The following is a 22,727-nucleotide window of genomic DNA, read 5'->3' on the forward strand; positions in this document are numbered from 1 at the left end:
AAGACATGATGCTACCATGGCATGTGACTGCAGTTGGGGAAATGTTACAGATCTGTACTTTTAAACAGGCTACTACAGTGGTTCTCACACATTTAGCATGGGGACCCACTTTTTAAAATGAGAATCTTGTCAGGACCCACCGGAAGCAATGTCATGACCGGAAGTGACATCATCAAGCAGGAACATTTTTAATCCTAGGCTATCTTACTCACACTTACCCAAACTGGGATGTTTGGGGAATTTTTTTTAAAGATCAGCAACTACTTGGGAGGGTTAGGGGGATTCTTTAAATAAATTTTAAATACATTTTTTGGAAGATGCAAGCAAAGGGTTTCAATGAGAAAGGCACAGAAGGACTAAGCTAGCCAAGCAGGCAATATGCAGAGTGCCATTCACAATGGACAAAAGGAGGACATGAAGCTGGAAGAGTGAAAACCTCCATCCATTGTTTCTCTTTACATACTCATACTTACTGATATTGTATCTTGCAGTGAATTTTAATCTAAGTCACTTTGGGAGCCAATCTTGGCTGAAAAGCATAAATACATTTCTAAAATGATTTCTTGAGACATGTGGGATAAGAGAAGCTACAATAAAATGGATGGGTCCACTTGATTGGGTTACAATATCCTTCAGTGCTTTCAAAACGAAGTCTACTCTGTGGGTGAATTTTTAAAGGTCGATCGGTGAGGACAGAAAACACATCACAGCAGAAATTAAAGTGTACGAACCACCTGAATAAGCAACACACACAATGATTTACGACCCATTGAGAAAACTATTGTTTATTTAGAAAAAAGGTTACACTGGTAGAAGTCATCAGATAAAAAAATTGTTTTCCTTTTTATTTAAAAATGTCATTGTGAAACTTTTTTTGACTAAAGTCCAGCAATACAAAGCTCCTGTAGCTGTAGGATTGAAACCTAATTTTTTGTTATTATTATTTCCATTTTGTTTATTGAAAGTATTTCCCAATTTATCTAAAAACATTACAACAAACATAAGGTGTAGCTGAGGAACGATAAGAGTGTAGAGGTGGGTTGTTTCTTTCTAAACAGGTCAATGTTGTGCACATAATATACAAATAATTCCTAAGCATTGCATGAAAACAGTGCTCTCACTTGGTTTTAGTTATTGATATTAAAAGCAATAAATAAAAACTGGATTTAAATGAGGTAAATTCCAAAAGGTTCAATAACTGTTTATTTGTTGGTTTTCAAACAACTAAAATAATGCAATTCCAATTGGGGGAGAGAAAAAAAGGATTACTAAACTCAGGCAGTATTTTAGGATATCCTAATGTGGAAATCTGTACACATGAAAACCTCATTTGCACGATGGCAACTGTTTTGCAGCACATTGTGCTAAAATATGGAACATGTAACACTTTCAGCCAGGTACTGAAAATAAATGTTGAAGAAACTAAGCGACAAAGTTAAAAATACAGTAATGTACAACTCAACAATCAAAGCTTCAGCAATGGGAGGGAAATAAAGCAGAGAACAGAATAATTTAAGGAGGTGCTGATGGGTCCTCTTCATTCACAATTTTCTGTGCAATCTAGTCTGGAAAATACATTTCTGGTCACAGCTCACATATCTTCCCATTTCAACCTCACCTTAAAAATGAAAAAGAGAAAGAACATCAGGATAAATTTAAGTGCATTTCCTAGCAAAGTAGGAATTGAAACAACCAAGAGTTGAAACTTTAAATATAGCTCAAATGTGCTTCCACTTTGATGAACAGGTGTTTACTTTGCTGTTAACTGATTGCATAGCAAAGTGTCTCACATAGAGTCAGACTACTGGTCTGCCTAAGCTCAGTATTATCTACACTCTACACTGATTGGCTGTGGCTGTCCAAGGTTTCAGAGGCCTTCGCTAGCCCCACCTGGAGGATGCCAGAGATTGAACCTTGCTCTACCACGGAACCAAGGCCCCTTCCATGACAATGATTCCTTCCTGGAATGATTCTATCCCTTCCTAAAGAACTAGCTGTGCAGGAGAGGGCTGCTACCAAGTCCTCCTGCAGCGGCATGACTCTGCAACTCTCTATAAAATTGCCGTGTTGCCGAATAACAGTGTGCAAATGTACACAGTGCATTTACAAGGCAGGGCCTCAGGGAAGGGCTGTAGTTCAAGGGTAAGAGCCTATTTGCATGCAGAAGGCACATTCTCAGTCCCTGACATCTCCAGAAACGGCAGGGAAAGGTCTCTGGTCTGAAACGTTGGACAGTACTGAGCCTGGTGGCCCAAGGTGCTGACAAGGAGGTTTCCTGCCAAATTAATCTCTGAAGTCCACCATTCACTACAATTCTTTTTTTTCTTTTCTTTTTTTATATTGGAAGACATAAAAATGTCCAGTGTCTTCATAAGAGCAGGTTCCTGAAGTTAGGTCAATGGATTAAATAAAAATCAACTCTGAAACAATAAGTTTCTCTTCTCTTAAAATATCTGCTTTAAACATTACTTGACACTTACAGAACACTAGGGAGCAACAGGGGTAGCTGATGAAGTACATTTAGCCCTTGGGTTCTGAACTGGTTGGACTTTTAATTGCAACTGGTCAACCTTTAAGCAACGTTTTAACAAATCAGCAGGACAAACAAAATCTGGCAAGTTATCTATCTATGGATTTAAAGGACAAGTTAATGATGTAGTCACCTCAATGTTTATCAGTCTCATTATGAACACAGAACTACAGTCTAAACATTATTTCTACAAGCTGACAAAAGGAGGCATAAGCACTGCAGACCAAAGCCACAAAAAAAATGTATTGTCTTCAAGATGCCATAAAATATGCAGCACAGTATAGAGTACGCAGCTTGACATTATTGCACTCATATGCCTTGCTGATACTATTAAACTGTCAGGCCATAATTTATGGTGGAGAAATATTAATAAAAAATAGTTACACTTTTTAGTCCAACGTATTACAAGAACTGGATTTAAGACTGCTAAATATTTCAGCTGCTGACATCTGCTTGGAAGTCACCCTTTGCCTTATGTGCAACAATAAAGACTTTCCTGTTAGTTACTTAAGAGTAGGCTAAATTAGAAGCAATGATAAACGCACTGTTGCAACTAAGAATGTCCACCACCAGATGTGGCATTCAAGGTTGGGCACTGAATGACGGCTGATGCCCATCATAAGGGGTTCAAGTCAACCCCTGAACTCTCAATGGTAGCAGCCACTGGCTCATTAGGGCAGCCATTTTCAACCACTGTGCCATGGCACATTGGTGAGCCATGAGTGGTCCACAGGTGTGCCACAGGAATTTGGGGGGGAGGTCATTTATTAGTAGGGCTAATGGGGGAATATGAGCTCCCTACTGGCAGCATGGTGTGCCTTGTCAATTGTCAAAAACTTCATACTGTACCTTGGCAATTTTAGTGCTTAGTCAGTGTGCTGTGAGATGAAAAAGGTTGAAAATCGCTACATTAGGGGATGGGTGGGAAGTGCCACTGGAAGCCCAGGGATTTGAAGTAATCTGGCACAGTACGCCAGCAATCTGGCACAGTACTGCCCTCCAAAAGTCACCCCCGTCGTCCCCAAATTTCTAAAGTCTGGTAAAACTTACCTACAGATAGCAAGGCTTGCAACATAATGACACAAGGCTAAAATTGCCAGGTATGATGGATTGGGACAGGCAGAACTAGACACATGGCAGCCACTTTTGGCAGCAGCCCAGATCCTGACACTTCTAATGAGGCCCAGTAAATAACCTGCCAGAATCAGATCTACATAGTTCAAGGGAGTTGTTTTCTTTAGCGACACTTTCTCGAGCCCACTTCCTAAGTTCATACACCTACAGTAAAATCCAGTAATCACTAGCTATGTACAATGTACAATGGGTGTACAATGAACAAAAGCAAAGCAGTCACATCGCTTAACAGTTTGAGAAAAGCAAACTTGAAAAGATGCAGAGATGAAAAAAAAGACTGGTAATTACTTTTTTAAAATTTATTTATAGATTCGCCCAGGTCTTGTTTTGGTACAAGTTCTCTCTACCCTTAGAATGAGAGGGGAGAGACCTTCAGACGTGCAGCCCCGCACCCTGTTGCTCTCTCCCCGTTTGTACTAGATAGAAAGTGACATATGACCCATCTCGTGTCTAGATTCATCTGCATCTGGCTTCTGTCTGCATCCCTAATAGGGGCAATGTTCAGAGAAACAGGGCTGGAACTGTATATATATATGGAAGTGAGGCATGAAGGTCACCACTTGCCTGTGGCCAAAGATGACTGCTTCAGCAGGCCAAGCAGTTCTAAGCATGAACCATGTCACAAGCATCTTTCCCCCACCACCAATGGAGAAGCAAGTGCAAGGCTGCTCTTACCTTGGTCAGAACAATGTTCATTATCTGTGCTTGTCTGAAGATTTATGAGTAGATCAAACATTAAGGAATTTTTAACAAAAGCAAACACTTCTTGGAAAACAATTTCACATCAAGGTTTGTGATACACTGTAAAAGGATATTGTTTCTTTTCTTCTTTCCCCCCAGTGCTTTCCCGCTTTTCTTTTTTCTCCATTTTCTCCTTATCATGTCTGGACTCCTACACAAAAATGTATATAGAAGAAATAAGTATTTATGCATGTCAGAAAAAAAAAAAAACGAATTAGTATCAAGGAAGTGCAAGGCCAAAGCAGTCCCAAAACAAATAAAGGTATAAACTAGTGGTTCCCAAACTGTGGGTAGGGACCTACTAGTGAGTCACATCCTGATTTTTTGTGGGTCACAAAACTGACAAGCTGATATCTGAAAAGGAAAAGGTATTCATTGCTATAGAAATTGAAATGAGCAGCATGTACATGTTTACTCATGCGTAGAAAAACAAGCATTGGTCCTTCAAAGAGCTGGCTGAGTGGAACACAAGTTCACCAGAATGGTCCTAATCCAATGAACAGGGAGCTCAACAAATGCTCCAGAAGGTGGTTCTCCCCCCCCCCCCCCACCACTACAGTAAAAAAGATAAAAACAGAGGCTTGCGTGGCTGGTAAAGTAAACGTTTTTTGGTCTCATAAAGCTAGGTGGGTCCTAGTAGAATGTCATTTTAAAAAGTGGGTCCCAGTGCTAAAAGAAAGGTTTGGGAACCACTGGTATAAACTCTTTAACAGAATTTCTACTTGCATTTGAGACGTTACAAAATACTGAAAGAATCTAAACAGAAACTACTAGTTGAAACCCTAGAATCCCAAAGGTTAGTGGTCTTTTTTTCCCTTTAAGAAAAACGAACTGCAAGTATTACCAAACAAACAACTGAGTGACAAAGCAAGTATTTTGCTTGAAGCACTGTACTTGGTAGAAATGCAATGTTACCTTTTTGCTACCAGAGGAGCTTTTTTCCATTTTCTCAACTTTGATTGAGTCTCCTTTTTCTTTACTGGAAGATTTTGATTTATTTTTTTCCTTTTCCTTCTCATTGGAGTGAGGGGAATCGGAGGGACTTTCACTCTTACTGTGTTTAGAGGAACCCGCTACAAAGTCAGACAAAACTATGTAAGTACGGACCACACCAGATAGCAAGGAGGCATGATCAAGAAGAGGAAAAACAGAGGGAGAACGTACTTGTTCCATTTTCCTCTTTCCGCCTTTTGGTTGAATCTTGGGGCACCTCTCGGTCACTGTTTGAATGATCCTAGTTAGATACAACACACAATACAGTTAAACAGACCTATTCCTAAAACAATACAACAGTTGAAATGTTCATGCTTAAAGGCAGCTGAGTTGTTAACACTTTGGTTGCTTTCTAATCCATGTAACATTAATTGAATGATACAATTTCAAGTGCTAAGAAGAAAAATAAAGATGTTGACTATCAATGATCAGGAGTCTTCAAATGAAGGAACAAGGAACGTCTGGTTCCCCACAAAAAAAGCCCAACATGAGCTGCACTCCCCACACACACAATGCTTGGACCACTGGATGGCAACAAGTAGAACAGGGGTGGGCAAACTTTCAACTTTAGGAATCCTGGACCTTTAACAATTGTGTAGGAGAGAGAACTGCAGCAGGTTCAGCTATGAGAAGACAAGCTGCACCTGCTGAAATTCCCTTTCCTACACAATTGTTAAAGGTATAGGATCCTAAAGTTGAAAGCTTGCCCACCCCTGAAGTAGAAGAAAGCCTAGCCTTTTGGGAACTCAAGATTCGCAAAGACGAACTTTCAGGAAAGTTACTACACAGCAGGGGTGCCCAAACCCCAGCCTGGGGGCCACTTGCAGCCCTCAGGGACTCCCAATCCAGCCAAGTCTCCAATGAGCCTCTGGCCCTCCAGAGACTTGCTGGAGCCCATGCTGGCCCAATGCAACTGCTCTCAGCGTAAGGGTGACTGTTCAACCCCTTGCATGAGCTGTGGGATGAGGGCTCCCTCCACTGTTTGCTATTTCACATCTGTGATGCAGCAGTGGCAGTGATGGAAAGGCTGGCCCTGATTTGTGCAAGGCTTTTTATAGGCCTTGAACTATTGTAAGACCTTCATTCTTTCATATAAGTTCCATCTCTAATATATTCATTTATGTAAATTATGTAAATTTATTCAAATTTGAACTGCAAGTTAATTCTTTTTTCCCAGCCCCCCCCGACACAGTGTCAGAGAGATGATGTGGTTCTCCTGCCAAAATGTTTGGACACCACTGCTGCAGAGGACCCAACATCCTTCCTGATTCCTCTCAAACTGTTTGTATGAATCTGAACGGAAAGCTTAGCGCCAAGACTGGCTTGTCGCTATCCACTTCTCAATGAATTCAAATAAAGGAAGGTCCTAGATCCCTCTGACCCATAATAATTTTCAATGTCATTCCTTGCCAAACTCCCTTCAGGGCTGTAAAACCAGAGCATTTTTCTAAACTGCATTTAATTTTTGTCCCTTTCCTAACACTAACTGCCTCTGCTCTCCCTTCTGATTTCACTGTGTGACTAACTGGGCAGTTTTGTTAACTCAGAGCTCCACTCTTGAAGGACCATACAGGGCACCACGGAATTATGCAGCTGTCATTACCGTAGCCTATGGATTTGCCTGGGCACATGCTATGGACAAGAGTGAACTTTGCTGTGCTGATATGGGGAGAGTCATTAACAAACCAACCATGCAATAAAGTATCCCTGTGGGCCACAAGGACCCACTCACTGCTTCTTTCTTTGAACTACCTATGTGCATCACAGAAAGTAGCAGTGTGCCACCTGTAGTTTATCTTAACAAAAAATAGAAGTAATTCAAAACAGATTCTTTAGAGAGACTATAAACAACACTGTGGAAACTCCCAATTTAAGCCAGCATGCCAAGATCACAAACCCTTTTTCGATCTTTTCTTTCCTTTTCATCTTTCTTCTCTCTCTCTCTGGATCTTTCCCTTGACTTGTCCAAATCTTTCTTGTCCTCTTCTCTCTCCTTACTCTTGGACAGTGTTGGAGTTGAGTGGTTAATGTAGTGCTGTTAAGTTAAGGCAACATTATCAAATATTAATGCATTTTCCTTAGAACTGTACATGACAGTAATTTTTTTTCCTGTACCAAGTCCTCAATATTATTTTGGTCAAAAAAGCTTGAAAGTCCCTCAGTTATTCCTGTGTGTACTGCACTGTACAGCACTGAAAACTATCACAAATTAAAAGATGCAACATTTGTTTCCTAAGAGGCAGCACATAAGAATCCTCAATTTCAGTAAGAATGAAGTCAAGCAAGGACAATGAACAATGCCGATATTCAGACATGCTTCCAAAAGAGTTCAATCAAAGCTATTAAATGTGATGTATTTAAGTACATAAAGAATCACTAATGGAATAGACCTTCACACAAGGAATACTACCCAGAGATAGAAAAAAGAGGTATTTCCTTCCCCCCTTTTTTAACACATATAGTTTATAAAAATCAATTACAACAGGTTACCTCCTAGCTTCAGATAGACATGACTAATGAAGTTAATTATGCCATGACATCATATTCTCAGTGAAAAGCACACTCTACCTCTTGCAAAAGGCTAAGTTCTTTTAGAAGGTCATACAGTCACAATGGCCATTTTAATTGTGTCTTTCACAAACATTCTCACAGTGTAAGCTGAATGGCACAAAACGTGAAGTTAAAATACTTTTATATTCTTGAGTTTACCAGCTAGCAGGTTTTCTATAGGACTAGCATTCCCAAAGGAAGCCTCCTCCTCCTCCCCCCAACACACATACAAAACCACAACCAATACAAAATACATGGACTGTTTTGGCTTGCAGTTTAAAACTGTCAACGTCAAAAAGGCAGCTGTGCTGCAACACTTTCCACTCCCTACACCTTTTGCCTCCTCTCCACTGAATCCAGAAACTCTGCCCTTGGAGTTACCTTGTAACAACTACTACAAAACAATCAGAGTGTTTGTTCTCTGTCTTTCAAAAAGGTCCATCACTTCCTTTCACTAGCTGGTGAACTGGACACTGCAGGGATGAACAGCACACAGCACAAGTGCGACATCCCCTACCCTCAGCCACCCACTGGTGCTCAGTGACATTACTACCTGTGAACATGGGGTTCCATGTGGCCATCACAGTCAACAGCTGTTGCTATGCTCTGCAAATTGGTCTAATTCCTTCAGCCATTCAAGACAGGCCATAATCACACTTTGGATCAGCCAATCCATGATTTTTTCCCATGAGTAACCAAAGCTGCAAGATGTGATCACTTCAATGGTACCAGAGTACAGAGCACACCCAGCTCTCTCCTATTAGATTCAGGTGCCTTGTTGTCTCAGTACATGCCCAGGGCCTGGTGGCAGACATGAATCCAATACGGGTGGAATGACTGAGGCTATGTCCAGACTAGAACTGTTGAGTGGCAGGAAGATGGGGAATCATCAGTACCTCCCAGCCATTCAGATTTACAAGTGCTCCTGGATCGTCCAGCTCTGTCTGCTTTTCAAAGCTTCTTGAGGTGAGTCCATTACAACCAGGGGTCCACACTGCTTAGACTGGTCTTTGGAACTAACCCAAATTTTGTGGTCACAAGGCTCTTAGCCCTCTCCCAACAATCATTCCCCTCATGCTCCGCCTCTGCAACTGCCTCACCAGGGCAACCCCCTGCTCCGCTCCCTAGTTTCAAGCTGGATGCTGTAGATCAGTGTTCTTCAACCTACAGATAAGTCTCATTTGGGGGATCGTGGCAACCTTTCAAAGCCCGTGCAATCTAATAATGGTACTGGCTTATCAAAACCGAGTTCTTGATATAATCCTGCACAGCCTCTTCTTGCTGCCTTGCCCCACAGCTCCTAAGGCTGGTCCCGCTCAGCCTGCTACTTCACAAGGTTGTTGAGAAGACACAAGAGGTGGGGAAAACAGTGGGGGTGAGGGATGGATAAATCAGGTCCTAGAAGGGGGTGGGATGAGTGGTGGGTCCCCAATCTCTTTCTTTCTTTCTTGCTTGCTTACTTTCTTGGGGTTGTGGTACTAAAAAGGTTGACAACCACTCCTGTAGAAGCCAGCAGGAAAAATCAACCCTGCAGCTGAGCTGCATTTCTAAGGCACTCTAAAGGTCCCAGAAACACATTGTGAAAATCAACACACCTCACCACCTCCTTCTCAAGGTTGGAAGTGGGGGGGGGGAGAAATGTGGAAGTGGGGGGAAATAGTACTTCAGGGGCGCTCCAATGTCCTTGAAACCATAACACAAGCGTCAGAATGATTGCCCTTGCCCCTTCAAGTAAGGCGAAGATTTGAGAGGGCGGCTCAGGCTCAGCATGATTGTGGGGTGAACAAATGGAGCTGTGGTCTCCTGGCTAAAATGCTTTTTACATTCCAAACAAGGCCCATGCAGCCTACAAACTACTGTAACATGCCCTGGGAAGGGTTTTTCTTGAAGACTGTAGAAGGCTGCTTCTACATAAAAACATAGATGCTGCATTTCTTTAGAGATTCAGGAATTTTCCCAAATTAACTACATCCTCTAAAGTTCAGTGAAAACAGAAGAAAATATTTATGCTTGGTAATTGATAGCTGAGGAAGATCACAGGACACACACAACTGCTGGAAAGGAAGTCTGGTCTGCTTGACTGTGCGAATTCACAAGCATTTTATTTGGAAAACTGGAACACAACCTAAATGCTGCTTCCTTTATTCAAAACTACCTTTTAGAAATAAATTTTAAAGTTATGAAGTAATTACAGCATTATAAATACAATTTAAAGAGATCTGAAAAATTGCTTCTTAGGATCCTATTATTCAAAATAAGAATTCTTATTCAATTAGAACATCACATGATGGAGAATCATGGTAAGGGCCAGTAGCACTTATCAAATCATGGTATAGTTGGTCTATGAGCAGCCACCAGATCTCCTTTGTTGGTTTACATACAGTCTGGCCTCTGTATCTGCAGCAGATCTGTACTTGGACCCCCCGTGAACACCAAAACCTGCAGATAAATCCATGGGTCGTGGTCCACAGCAACTGGAGATGTCCTCTACGGGCCTCAGAAAAGCCTCTGGAGGCTATAGAAAGGCACTTTTAGTGTTTCTAAAAACTGTAAGTGCTCTTCTGGCATCTCCAGAAGCCTTTCTAAGGCCGCATGCAGTCTCTGTGGGCCTCAGAGAGGCTCCCAGACATGACTAAAGAACATCTCCGGTTGCATCTGGGAGGTCAGGTCCCGCCTCCATCACGGGTTCGGAACTCACAGTTAAAACTGCAGGTCCCAAATCCACATATAGCGTGGCAGGACCTGTACTATGGTGGTTTTAAACTTTGTGTCTTCAGGGAACACTTTCCACATTGCATTGGCGGCCAAGGAACCTGCATACATTTGCCACAGAGTTCCATTTCATAAAATGTCCTTAAGATGTATGTGCAGTAGAAGAGAGATCAGACTTGCTGGACCTCCCCACCCAACTGTTCGTGGTCGATGCCTGATTTATAAATGTCAAGGGGTGTAGCTACAATAGTGATTGAGCAGCAGTGCTTCTCTCTTGATGCACATGGCCCAATATGCCCTGCCACAGTTCTGCAAATCACCAAAAATTGGGTAATGATCCACTGGTGAGTCCCAGACACACTGTCTGAGAACTCCTACTCTATACAGTTGCACATGTCAGAGTTGAAGAGCAGCAAAGAAAAGTTGTCTTTCAGGAAAGCTTGTCAGTCATGCTTGATCTTCTCCTCCTAGAACCCCTCTAATTAGCTTCTCAAGACTTCCAGGGCTCCTCCAATTAAAACACAAACATGCCTGCATACTATAGTTATCGTTTGAGGGTCTCCTTCAAGTTCCCCTTGATTATGGTGATGTCTTGACTACAACAACTCTTCTACAGAATGCTGCCCTGGAGAAGGCTTAGCTAGTGCCTACTCTGGGTAAAGACTGTGCCAGACCATTTAACTATCTGAACCTGGTTTTAATATCGGCTGAAATGTTTTTGTTCCTCTATTAATTGTTGCAAATCAGTTTTAAATTGTACTTTGGATGGTTCTTAAACCTTTTATTGTTTTAATCTAAGCTGCCCTGCAGAAACAAAGGGTAGAAGTAACTTAAGTACATTAATATACATCAGTGGTTCCCAAAATATGCTTTATAGCATACAGTGGCCCCTCCTAGCAGCTCTCCCAGGCACTGTCATCCTGGATTGCACAAAATGTCACATGATCCAAGATGGTGGCACCCAAATCTCAAGAGATCACGTGATCCAAGATGGTGGCACCTGGCTGAGCTGGGAAGAGGAGGCTGCAGGGTGCCATGACCCTTGTAAGTTTGAGAACCACGGATATACATCAGTCTGCTGCTGTAACAAGTTTCATATTCCCAGTGCACACTGAATGGAGAGAGAGACTGTTGCTCAGTGGACTGTGCCCCACCACCACCACCAAGGCTTTAACATTTCCAGAAATGTTATATTATACTTCTCAACAATCCTTTAAACGTGTCTGGAACAATCTGCTAGAATGGCAGAAGCAGTACAGAAGGGTGACTGAAAGACTCAAACCTTTGCTGAAGAGTCCTTGAGTTCGCTGAGGTTGTCCTGCAGAAAATGAACGGGAGATGACACATAAGCTCGCACAGTTCTCAGAAACCACGGGAACTTGGGAGGGCCATAGCCTTGAAATAAAAAACAGCTACTCCTTCTGGGAATAAATCCAGTATTAATATTTCTCATAAAAGAAAGACAGCCACATTCACATCCCCTGTGCTAAATTATTAAAAAAAAACAACACATAACAGTCACAAACTAAAGTTTGTTCCCAAGTAGGTTTTTTTAATGAAAAACTAAAGGCAGCAAACCCACCCCACATCCCAAGCTATCTGAAACAAAACATTGTACTTTTAGCCCAGTTATGCAACTAGAAGGGAAAAAAGGCGCTGTCTTAACATTACATGTGTGGGTGGTGTTCCCCGTAATAGGTACAATTTAGTATAGCTTTTTTTAAAAAAGGTATGCAAAAATCATGTGTGATTATAAAAAAATTAAAGCTGCGGTCTCTTGCCACACACCGTCCCACTGATATTTCCAAGACATACTCCAGTAAACGCATGGAGTGCAGCCCAATTATTAACTATTATGCAAAACTAATTATGCTATTTTATGTCTCTAGCTGGCTGGTCTGCACTTCAAGTCAACCTCTTAAGAGGGGGGGAATGTTCTTCTAAACGCTGCCAAGATGTTAACACCCCCATATCCCAGTGCTCTGATGAAGTATCGGTAACTTACAGTTTTAAAGCTTCTCAACGTACTGCAAACTCAAAGATTCCATGAGCTTAGATGGTTTAGAAATAAAATTATAAACATGGAGCAAAGGAATTGCTACCCTGAGTTCTTCAAGAAGGCTATAGCCGTGGGTTTTGTGCTGCACTCGGCTGCTGGGGGTTTTCTCTTTGCTGGGCGGAAGGTATTGGTTGCCGCATCTGGTTTAAGCGAAACGCAGAGCTCACCAGGGTGGGAACCCACTGGAATATAAACAAACCTCGAAGGGAAGGTGCAACAGAAGCTGCCTGCTCATTGAATATACACAACTACAGGAGAACTGATCACCAAGGAGACTTTTAAAACGGAACTCCTTTTCAAGGCTCCTCCTTGGAAGGCACACAGCGGCAGGATGCTCATCAAGAAGCCTGACGGATTCAGAGGTATCGTGTAGCCCATAATCCTCCAGGAACTCTTCAGTAATACAGATTCTTCAGTATTAGTGCAGGAAAAAAATACGCTCCTCTGCTTGCTGCTGCAAGACTCACTTGCTTGTAGCTACCACTGCACTCCAAAAAATATATATCTGACTGTATAAAAACAGTGAGGCACTTTCTGGTTTGTTTGTTTGTTTTTTTTAATTTCTCTTGACACTTCCAAATTCTATATACAAAAATTTGTGCTAGGTCCTTGAAGCTTTCCTTTTTTCTAATTAAAATAAAATAAGAATTTTTATTTTTGTTTAATTAAAAATTTTAAAAAAGAGTCCACCAACAAAGAAAAGGATTGCATTTTCCTAATGCAATATTTAAAAAGCCTCCAATGGCTCCACTTGGCACAAAACTTGAAGGAAGTCGGACACTGGCAATCCAAACACGAGAGCTTAAAATGGGTGCGCTGCCTTCCTCAGGCTATACTAACCTTTACTGTTGAGGAATGTGACGGAGAAGAATGGGTATCAATTTTGCGGCGTTTTTGTTCTGGAAGGAAAAAAGAGACATCAAGCTATTATATACTTGAAAATCAGGTCACTGACATTACGAATTCTCCAACTCCATGTCTCCTCAACCTTATAAGAAAAGACCTGCTGGATAAAGCCAAGGGCCCATCTAGTCCATCTTCCTGTATCTTACTGTGGCCCACCAGATGGCTCAAGGAGCACTCAAGACAAGATATCCTGTTGCCATTCCCTTGCATCTGGAATTCAGAGACAGTCTACTTCTAAAACCAGGGAGGGTTACATATACTCATCATGGTTTGTAACCTGTGATGGGCTTTTCCTCTATCAATCTGTCCAATCCCCTTTGAAAGGCATCTAAGTGAGGTGCCATCACCACATCCTTTGGCAAGGGGTTCCACAGACTAATTATATGCTGGGTAAAGAAATATTTTCTTTTGTCTGTTCTAACTCATCTGACACTCAGTTTTTGTGGATGTCCTGTGGTTCTGTGCTGTGTGAGAGGGGAAAGAACATCTTTATCCATCCCATGCATGATTTTACAAACATGTGCCGTTTCTCTAGACTGAAAACCTTCTGAACAGTCTCAAGAAACAAGTTAATTATGTGAGCTAGCTAGGCATGCTAGCCGGCTTAAGATGACTAGGCATACTGTTTCACAAAAATAAAATGGCCCTACCACTATGGTATAAACTACTAGGCCCTCTTTTTAAAACAAAATGGAAAAGGAAACCATACCCCTTTCAGAATCAGATGCTTCTGATCGGGAAACAGGTGACTTCAAGGACCCAGCAATTGGCATCTTCTCTCCTCCTCTAAGGTTATCCTTGGATTTCACATCCTTGGTTACATCTCTCTCTCTTGATGGCTCCTTTTCTCTTTCCTTTTCTGCAGCCAGCTTTGATTCAGCGTTGGTCACAATAACCTTGGACTTGTCTTCTTTTGAGGATTTCTCTTCTCTCTTAGCTTTCTCCTTCTCTTTTTCAGATTTAGGAGTTTTTTCCTTGATGTCTCTTGCCTTGTCTTCTTTGTTTGCCCGCTCTTCCTTTGGTTTCTCTTTCCCATCCTTTCCAAGTGCTTTGGCCTCTGGAGTGGCAGCTGGAGTCTTCTCTTTCTTCTCCTTATCTTTTTCCTTCCCACATTTTTCTTTGTCATCTTTCTCTTTAATAACTTTGCTGCAGAAAAAGTGAACTAAATATTAAAATGCCAACACTGTTTTCAAATTTCAAAATCTGGGGATCCTGAAATATTAAGAACCATGAGAGATGCCACTCAAAATCAGATAGAAGAGTAGTGATGAACACTGAATGTTTCTTGGGAATGGCGCATCTTTGGGGCAGAAGGAGTGCACTTGAGCAGCACTATCCTCTGCTCTCAATTCAGAATAAAATAGGGATTAGCAATATTTACTTACTCCTGGCCAGGAGTGACAATCAACAGAATGCTATCTGCAACTACTTTCTGACATTCTGGAGCTGGTTCCTCATGCTTAAGAGTCAAAGGTGTCTCATGCCATATACAGTTTGCTTAGAGTAGTGGCTGCCAAAAAGAATCGTTTCAGATTCCCACTGATCCAATCGACAGTGGGATTATTATACCTATTATATATTATTATAAAGTGGGTTCTTTATCAAAATAATCTGCATTCTAAAGAGAACAGAAGAAGCAACTCACCTGTTAGAAGCACTGTTTCCATTGCTCGTGGTCACCTTTGGTGTGGCATTGGCAGCTTTATTGATCACCTTTACAGCACCCTGAGATTTCTCCTTTAATTTATCTATTTGAAAAGAAGAAGCAGCAATGCTGACATTGGTTGGTGCCATATAAGACAAAAAGACCAACTATAGTTCCGTTTAAATGTCCAAGTAAATCACATTTATTTTACTCAACAGGGTCCATTTATCAAAGTAGGCAATTACCAATAATGAAAAATGTACAATGGAGGTATTCATCAGACTAACCTCAGCAAATTTATCCAGTTATATGCAGAAACTACCATTACAGACACAGAATAGCAAGCTATACGTTATATTAAATGCACAGTCTGTGCTTTTACTTCCACAGTTGCCATGTGTGGGAGGGAAGCAAGGGAAGGCTTAACCCTTTCATCTTGTGTGTGAAGATGAAAGGGTTACACTTGAGATTGTTGTGTTGAGTACAACAATCTCAACACATTCATTTTTCCTCATGCTGTAAGCTGTTTCCCTGGGAGGGAAGCTGCTACTGATGCCAATGGACAAAGGGCAACTTTAGGGAAGGGATTTTCTTTGTGACTTCAATACAAGTGGAAAATGTTTAAGCCCGACCCACATCACACAGTCTTTACCAGGCCCCTACACGGCTGCTATTTCAATAATAATTTTCAAAAATGAAAGCACAAGGACAACCTATATGTTACGTAATGTGTTTGGTTCTTGATGTACGTCATAACCCAGAGGTCAGTATTTTTACTTATTAACACATACTGCATATTTACCAGTTGTGCATCTTGTCCTCCCTGTTCACACTAAACTACGCCAACTCTTGTGGCTAATTCACACATGTATGCGTTTAACTTAAGGACTAGAGTATCTAGTGATAACTTATACATGTGACTGAGCCATAGGTTATTGCCTCGAGTCACTTCAAACACAAAGATTTCCATGGAGTCTGCTCACCCACTGTATTTACTGAACATGTTTTTATTCTAAATAGTCTGATCTCAAAGTGACCACCAGAGCAGTTAACCATATAGGTTCAAAAGCAAGTACTGAAAATAATTTTTTTTTAAACCAAACATGCAGAAAATACACAAGTAAAAATACCAAGAACCAAGGCCAATAAACAAAAAGGACCAAAAGAGCTGCAAGTCAGAGATGTACATCATCACTATAATGAGCATTTGCATAGTGCCTTCCAAGCATGGAAAGTGCTTCATGTGTACTATCTTGATAAAATGTTTACAACAACCCTGTAAGGCTATGTACATAGCCTTATGTACATATTTATGTATTAGTTATTCTCACTTAGAGCTGGAGAGTTGATGCTGAGAGGGAGAGGCTTAAGAAGGCCATCTAATAAGTTTGTGGCAGAAAAGTCTGTGGCAGAAATTTGAATGGGGGAAGCCTTGATGAGTAGCTGACAGCCCAATCTTCATGTTGACTTGTGCTGGCGCCAGCTCTCGAGTGTCGCAAACCTGCTGAGAGTGGGCAGCGCCAGCATAAGGATGTGTGCTGGATGTGTGCAGGCAGGATTACGCAGGGTGGCACAGGAAGGATTATGCAGGGTGGCACAGGAAAGGGTGGCAGGAGGGTGTTCCAGGTGTGGGGAGGGGGCATTTATGGAGAAATGAGAAAGTAATCAGTCTTGTCAGGGTGGTGGGATCAGCAGCCGCAGCACACATTGTACCCTTACTCCTGTGCCAGACAGCTACACAGGCTGCTTGGATTTGCACCAGCTAAACAGCTGCCAAGGGAAAAAAAATATACCCTTATCCTGAGACCAGCAGCCTCCTAAGCTGCATTGGACTCAGCGCAAGTCACGTGGCCTGGCAGGGTTAGGACTGCACTCTCAGTCTCTTAGCCATGTAAGGCATGTAAGAACTGGCCTTATGGTTTCTTTACAATTATGGGGAAAATGACATTGGTATTTTCCATACATACAAGGACTTGTTTCACTAGCATACCAGTCTCCTCAGTAGTGCTTTCTTCCAGTTTAGCTGCATTGATTGTGAGCGAAGGAGGCAGCCCAGCTCCACCCGGCCCGTTCTGTGCTGTTGTAGGTACCGCGTTCCTGGTGGGTGGGTCCTTGTGGTGGAAATCATTTTCAGGGACCATGAAATGTTTTCTACTTTTCAACTGTCCAGAGTAGCTGAAAGTCGCATAAAGTGTTAAATATGCAAAAACAAATAAGAAGCAAGAGATGAACTTGAATAGCTGCTGGGGAAGATATGAGAGTTTACGACTTTCCCACCCAAGTTGCACACAATACTTGATTGCATTTTTGTAGAATCAAACAACTCTCTCTAAATCACTTACTTATAAGACCTTAATCCTCAAAATGTTTGCCACCAAACACACCTTTTCCCCCTCTTCTTCAAAAAAATTATCAAGCAAATCACTGGCACTGTTAACAGCAGGTTAACTAGCCTTCAAAAGGTTTTTCTGGAATATAGAAGGGAGATGAGCACTTACAAGAATTCAACACAAAATGAATACACTTGTGATTTATAAACATAAACGACAAGTTTAAAATCTGGGTGAACACGGGCGGGTTTAGACAACCGTGTTTTAGTACTCATGACTGAACTGAAGAATTGTGAGCTCCCTCCCCAACTCTCCTCGGTGAGAGAGCAGTGAAAGCTTTTGCTTTAAAGACAAACCACAGTTCTGTATTAGGTATGGACACAGGTAACTGTGGCTTGCTTACTATAGTTATAATAAACCAATATATCAAACCACAGTTTGATCCTGGTTTGAAATCCTGGTTTCTTCCAACTATGGTTAGTTACTCATCCCAGAGATTCCAGGGTTTGTACATCACAGGGAAGCACAGTGTGTTCTTGAAGGCAAAAAGTTGTCCCTTCCTTGCATGCAAGAGGAAGGAGGAGGATAAAAAGTGAAAGCCAATGGATCCTTCGTTCTAGTTGAAACAATGCTAACCATGACATGTGAGCCAAGCCAATTCTATCCTATTTGAATACTATAGTTTCACAGTATTTCTTCATCTCATTCATTTGTTAAAACCTTAACACACTCTATCCAAGTTTATAGAAACCTTTGAGGAAGGTAGAGTTCTCGGGTTCCTCATGTGTGTGCACACTACTTGCAATAAACATTCACAACTACACTCTCACCACTCTCTAGACAGATGATTCACAATCTTCTGAGACATGGAAAAGTCAACCTAGAGCAAAAAGCAAGCCTAAAACAAAATGCTTCAGGACTCTGGAGTGGTTTCTTGTACTATTTAAGCCATGCCTTTAAAGAAAGGTTTTGTTACCCCATAGCTAATGCATATAGATCAGGTCTCTTCTCTTTCTCTTCCTGGCAGATCTTATGAACTCTTTTTTCCAGGGCTTGTCCGAGGTTCACAACTTTGGGATACCATGGCAAGATTTTGGTCAGCACAATCAGGATATTTCTGATGTGTGTATATTCACCCGTTTCGAGGCAATGGACAGATGCCTAAAGTGAACAGGAAAACCTGTGGTCAAGAGGCTACCAGCAATACTGCACAGGACTGCACACCTTGGTAAATGTTCCTCCCTTACCTTAGTTAACTTATAGTGCCACTTGTGGACCACATGCCGGAAATTTTCATAATCCAACTGGTCAGCTTTGTTCCCACCATCAAAACCAGTTGCACGTAATATAGTGAGGAAGCCTGGATAGCTGCCACATTCCTGCAAAAAGAGAAAGAAAATCCTTATCCAAGAAGCAGGTCAGGGTGAAAGAAGTTAACTATAGTGGGCCCTCCATATCCATGAATTTGAAACCTGTGGATTCCATGATCCGCGGGTTCCAAACCCATGATGGACCAACTGAAGACCTCCTCGACGCAACTGGAGCTGCACTACTGCATGCAGCCATTGCAGATCTCAGAATGCAGCCCAGAAGAGTTTTCGCTAAAAACTCTTTTTAGCCTTTGCAAGCCTCAGAATAGCTCCAGACATGATTGGAACGAGGTTCAGGTCACGTTCGGAGGCCCCGTGGGTCGGAACCCATAGGTGCCATTATCCATGGGTTTTGGAATCCACAGGGTTCCAGGAACGGATTCCCCCACAGATACCGAGGGCCCTGCTATATATAAATACTTAGGAGCCTACAGAGAGCGGCACACATAGGTACAATTAAGGGTGCAAAAAGCAAAGACGGTTTCAACTGAAACATCTTGTGGATAAAGTTGGTCCTATTAAACATAAGACATCTCCTAGATTAGGACCTAAAATTTAAACTATCTGGAAACAAATAATCAATATGGTGCAAAAGTTTTACAAGCTGTGCAAGCATTATACAAACACTGAACGAACAGCTTTATGGCATCAAGCAAACCGTGCCCACTACAGCTGAAGGAGTTTATTCAGAGGCACAAAAGAACATGTGTGCAAATCAACTATTGCCACTGATACAAGCGCAAAAAGCATTTCAGGTGACTGCTGTGCCTGGAACAGACTGCTAAAGCTGGGTTCAAGTTGTCAGTGTGAGCAGAATAAAGCTGCTATTGCCTGGGGTCACCAAGTTTCCATTTCTTGCACCAACGGGTGCTTCTTTGACATACCCATTACTTAAAGAGTGAGGCTTCTGAAATGGCATTCTACTTAGTTTAGGCTTGTTGCGACTTCCTTCCTCCGCAGAGGCGGAGGCCCGTTTTCTATGGTCCGCCCCCGGAGGCTAATGGATCCTGTAGGTTTCCTGAGGGCTCTGGGGGATTTTCCCACTGCCAAGACTGGCGCCTCATCTGAGGCCCTGGTTGACCTCTGGAATGGGGAAATGACCAGGGCAGTGGATGAGATTGCTCCGAAGCGACCTCTGCCACGTCGCAGACTCAGAGCGGCTCCTTGGTTTACTGAGGAGCTGCGAATGATGAAGCGGCAGGGCAGACGGCTAGAGCGACGGTGGCAGAAATCTCGCGATGAATCCGATCGGACACGGAGTAGATCTCATTATAGAGCCTACTCCGTGGCAGTGGTAGCAGCGAAGAGATCGTTCTTCTCTGCTACCATTGCAGAGCAGTAGAGCTGTTCCGTGTGGTGCGGGGCCTCCTTCATCAGGCCCCTCTAGTGGACCAGGAGGAATACACGGTCAGCCGCTGTGATGGGTTTGCGCAACACTTTGCAGATAAAATCGATCGTATTCGTCGCAACTTGAATGCCACATTGACAATGTCTGACGATGTCCCCCTGGCAACTGCTTGTCCAGTGTTGTGGGATTCTTTTCAGCTTGTACAGCCTGAGGATGTGGAGTGTGAGGCCGTCTGCCTGCCTGTTTGACCCTTGCCCAGCTTGGCTGATAAGAGCTGCCCGGGGTGGACTGGCTGAGTGGACGGGGAGGGTGGTTAATTCTTCCTTGGGGGAGGGGACGTTGCCACTCGCTTTGAAACGGGCGGTGGTTTGCCCCCTCCTGAAGAAGCCCTCCCTGGATTCCACGGTGTTGGATAACTACCGGCCAGTCTCCAACATCCCGTTTCTGGGCAAGGTAATTGAGCGGGTGGTGGAGGCCCAACTCCAGAGGGTCTTGAATGAAACGGATTATCTGGATCCTTTTCAATCTGGCTTCAGGCCGGGCTTTGGGACGGAAACTGCCTTGGTCTCTTGGTGGATGACCTACGCCGGGGACTGGACAGGGGGAGTGTGTCCCTGTTGGTCCTGCTGGACCTCTCAGCGGCATTCGATACCATCGACCATGGTATCCTTCTGGGCCGATTGGCCGAGTTGGAGGCACTGTTTTGCGGTGGTTCCGCTCCTACTTGGAGGGTCGGTCCCAGATGGTGGTGCTGGGGGATGCCTGTTCAACACCCTGGCCTTTGAGGTGTGGGGTGCCACAGGGTTCAATTCTGTCCCCCATGCTATTTAATACCTACTTGAAACCGCTGGGAGAGGTCATCCGGGGGTTTGGAGTGGGGTGTCATCAATATGCTGATGACACCAAGCTCTATCTCTCCTTTCCTCCATACTCCAGGGTGGCAGTTGAGGGCCTGGAGCGCTGTCTGGAAGCAGTGAGGATCTGGATGGGGGCTAATAAGCTGAAATTAAATCCAGATAAGACAGAGGCTCTCCTGGTTCGGAAATCCTCGATGCAGGTACTGGACTATCGGCTTGCTCTGAATGGGGTTGCACTCCCTCTGAAGGAGCAGGTCCGCAGCTTGGGGGTTCACCTGGATTTGCAGCTGCTCCTGGATTACCAGGTGGCAGCTGTGGCTAGGGGGGCCTTCGCTCAGCTTTGGCTGGTGCGCCAGCTGCGGCTGTACTTGGATCGTGCAGACCTGGCCACGGTGATCCATGCCACGGTGACATCGAGGTTAGATTATTGTAACGCGCTTTATGTGGGGCTGCCCCTGAAGATGATTCGGAAACTGCAATTAGTGCAGAATGCGGCGGCCCGTGTGGTCACTGGAGCTAGGTGGTTTGACTCTGTCAGCCCGCTTCTCCGGGGGCTGCATTGGCTGCCCACTCGTTTCCGGGTCCAATTCAAGGTGCTGGTTTTGACCTTTAAAGCCCTATACTGCTCTGGGCCAGGGTATCTCAGAGATCGCCTACTTCCGTACAATCCGGCTCGTCCTCTTAGGTCATCAGAGAAGGCCTTTTTACAAGTGCTGCTGCCTAAGGAGGTACGTGGGGCGGCGGCAAGAAATAGGGCCTTCTCAGTAGTGGCACCAACATTATGGGACTCCCTTCCCCTTGACTTGAGAATGGCTCCTTCTCTTGAGACTTTTCGGCGAGGCCTGAAGACATTTTTGTTTAAAGAAGCCTTCTGAGTGCATGGCCATTTTAAACATCTTTTCTGTATCTTTTAGTATTTTTACAGGCCTGATTCCTCTGATTTGCTACGTTTTGCTCGTTTTATCTGACTTTTTATCTGACTATGGTTTTTATGGGTATATGTTAATGTGTTTTTAATATGTTTTTATTTGTGGTTAAATTATGTTTTTAATCTGTTTTTAATCTGTTGTGAGCCGCCCTGGGTCCCTTTGGGGAGAAGGGCGGGATATAAATAAAGTTTATTATTATTATTATTTTACATACCTTTTCATATATGGCTCTGTCGCTGTGCCACCGGGTTACAGTGTCTAGCATACAGCATAGAAACCTGCCATACCGACTAGCTTCATTTTCAGTACAGCTTGCTACTGTATAGATTATATCAGAGAATACCTGTGGGAAATTTGACCAAAAAAAAAAAAAAGACGCGCAGTAAAAATGCAGTATGAACTAAAGATCATTTTCACACATATGTAACACTTATGGTTGGATTAATTCCACACATCTTGCAAAGAAAATTTAGAAGCTCCCCTCTGATGAGGAGTTCACTTTCCTATGGTAGTTGAAGGTGATGACAAATGGCCTTGAGATTACAGAAGGTATTGGTGATTGTATAAGCCCCCAAACAGACTGAAATACTACTATCTTATAAGGCTCCATGTTGGCATCCTTC

At 42.9% G+C, this 22,727-nt stretch overlaps 1 protein-coding gene across 4 annotated transcripts in view; it reads right to left on the reverse strand.

The window, feature by feature from the left end:
* Positions 1-819: 819 nt before the first annotated feature.
* The window catches only part of THOC2 (THO complex subunit 2), a 66,857-nt gene continuing 44,949 nt past the window's right edge, over positions 820-22,727 (reverse strand). Inside the window, exons 26-39 of one of the 4 annotated variants that reach the window (XM_066639960.1) lie at positions 22,319-22,447; positions 18,848-18,979; positions 18,577-18,761; positions 17,261-17,445; positions 15,271-15,373; positions 14,335-14,771; positions 13,560-13,618; positions 11,943-11,978; positions 7,296-7,433; positions 5,570-5,639; positions 5,321-5,478; positions 4,480-4,556; positions 4,340-4,387; positions 820-1,618 (exon numbers count right to left, since the gene is read on the reverse strand). In XM_066639960.1, the coding sequence (XP_066496057.1) occupies positions 4,360-4,387; positions 4,480-4,556; positions 5,321-5,478; positions 5,570-5,639; positions 7,296-7,433; positions 11,943-11,978; positions 13,560-13,618; positions 14,335-14,771; positions 15,271-15,373; positions 17,261-17,445; positions 18,577-18,761; positions 18,848-18,979; positions 22,319-22,447 (1,737 nt within the window). In that variant the 3' untranslated portion in view covers positions 820-1,618; positions 4,340-4,359. Of the gene's footprint in view, positions 1,619-4,339; positions 4,388-4,479; positions 4,557-5,320; positions 5,479-5,569; positions 5,640-7,295; positions 7,434-11,942; positions 11,979-12,665; positions 13,619-14,334; positions 14,772-15,270; positions 15,374-17,260; positions 17,446-18,576; positions 18,762-18,847; positions 18,980-22,318; positions 22,448-22,727 lie in introns of those variants that run through there. The other 3 variants (XR_010795005.1, XR_010795006.1, XR_010795007.1) reach the window with 3 other exon arrangements.

Source organism: Tiliqua scincoides, chromosome 12 (genome assembly GCF_035046505.1).
Source record: "Tiliqua scincoides isolate rTilSci1 chromosome 12, rTilSci1.hap2, whole genome shotgun sequence".
Taxonomy (NCBI): domain Eukaryota; kingdom Metazoa; phylum Chordata; class Lepidosauria; order Squamata; family Scincidae; genus Tiliqua; species Tiliqua scincoides.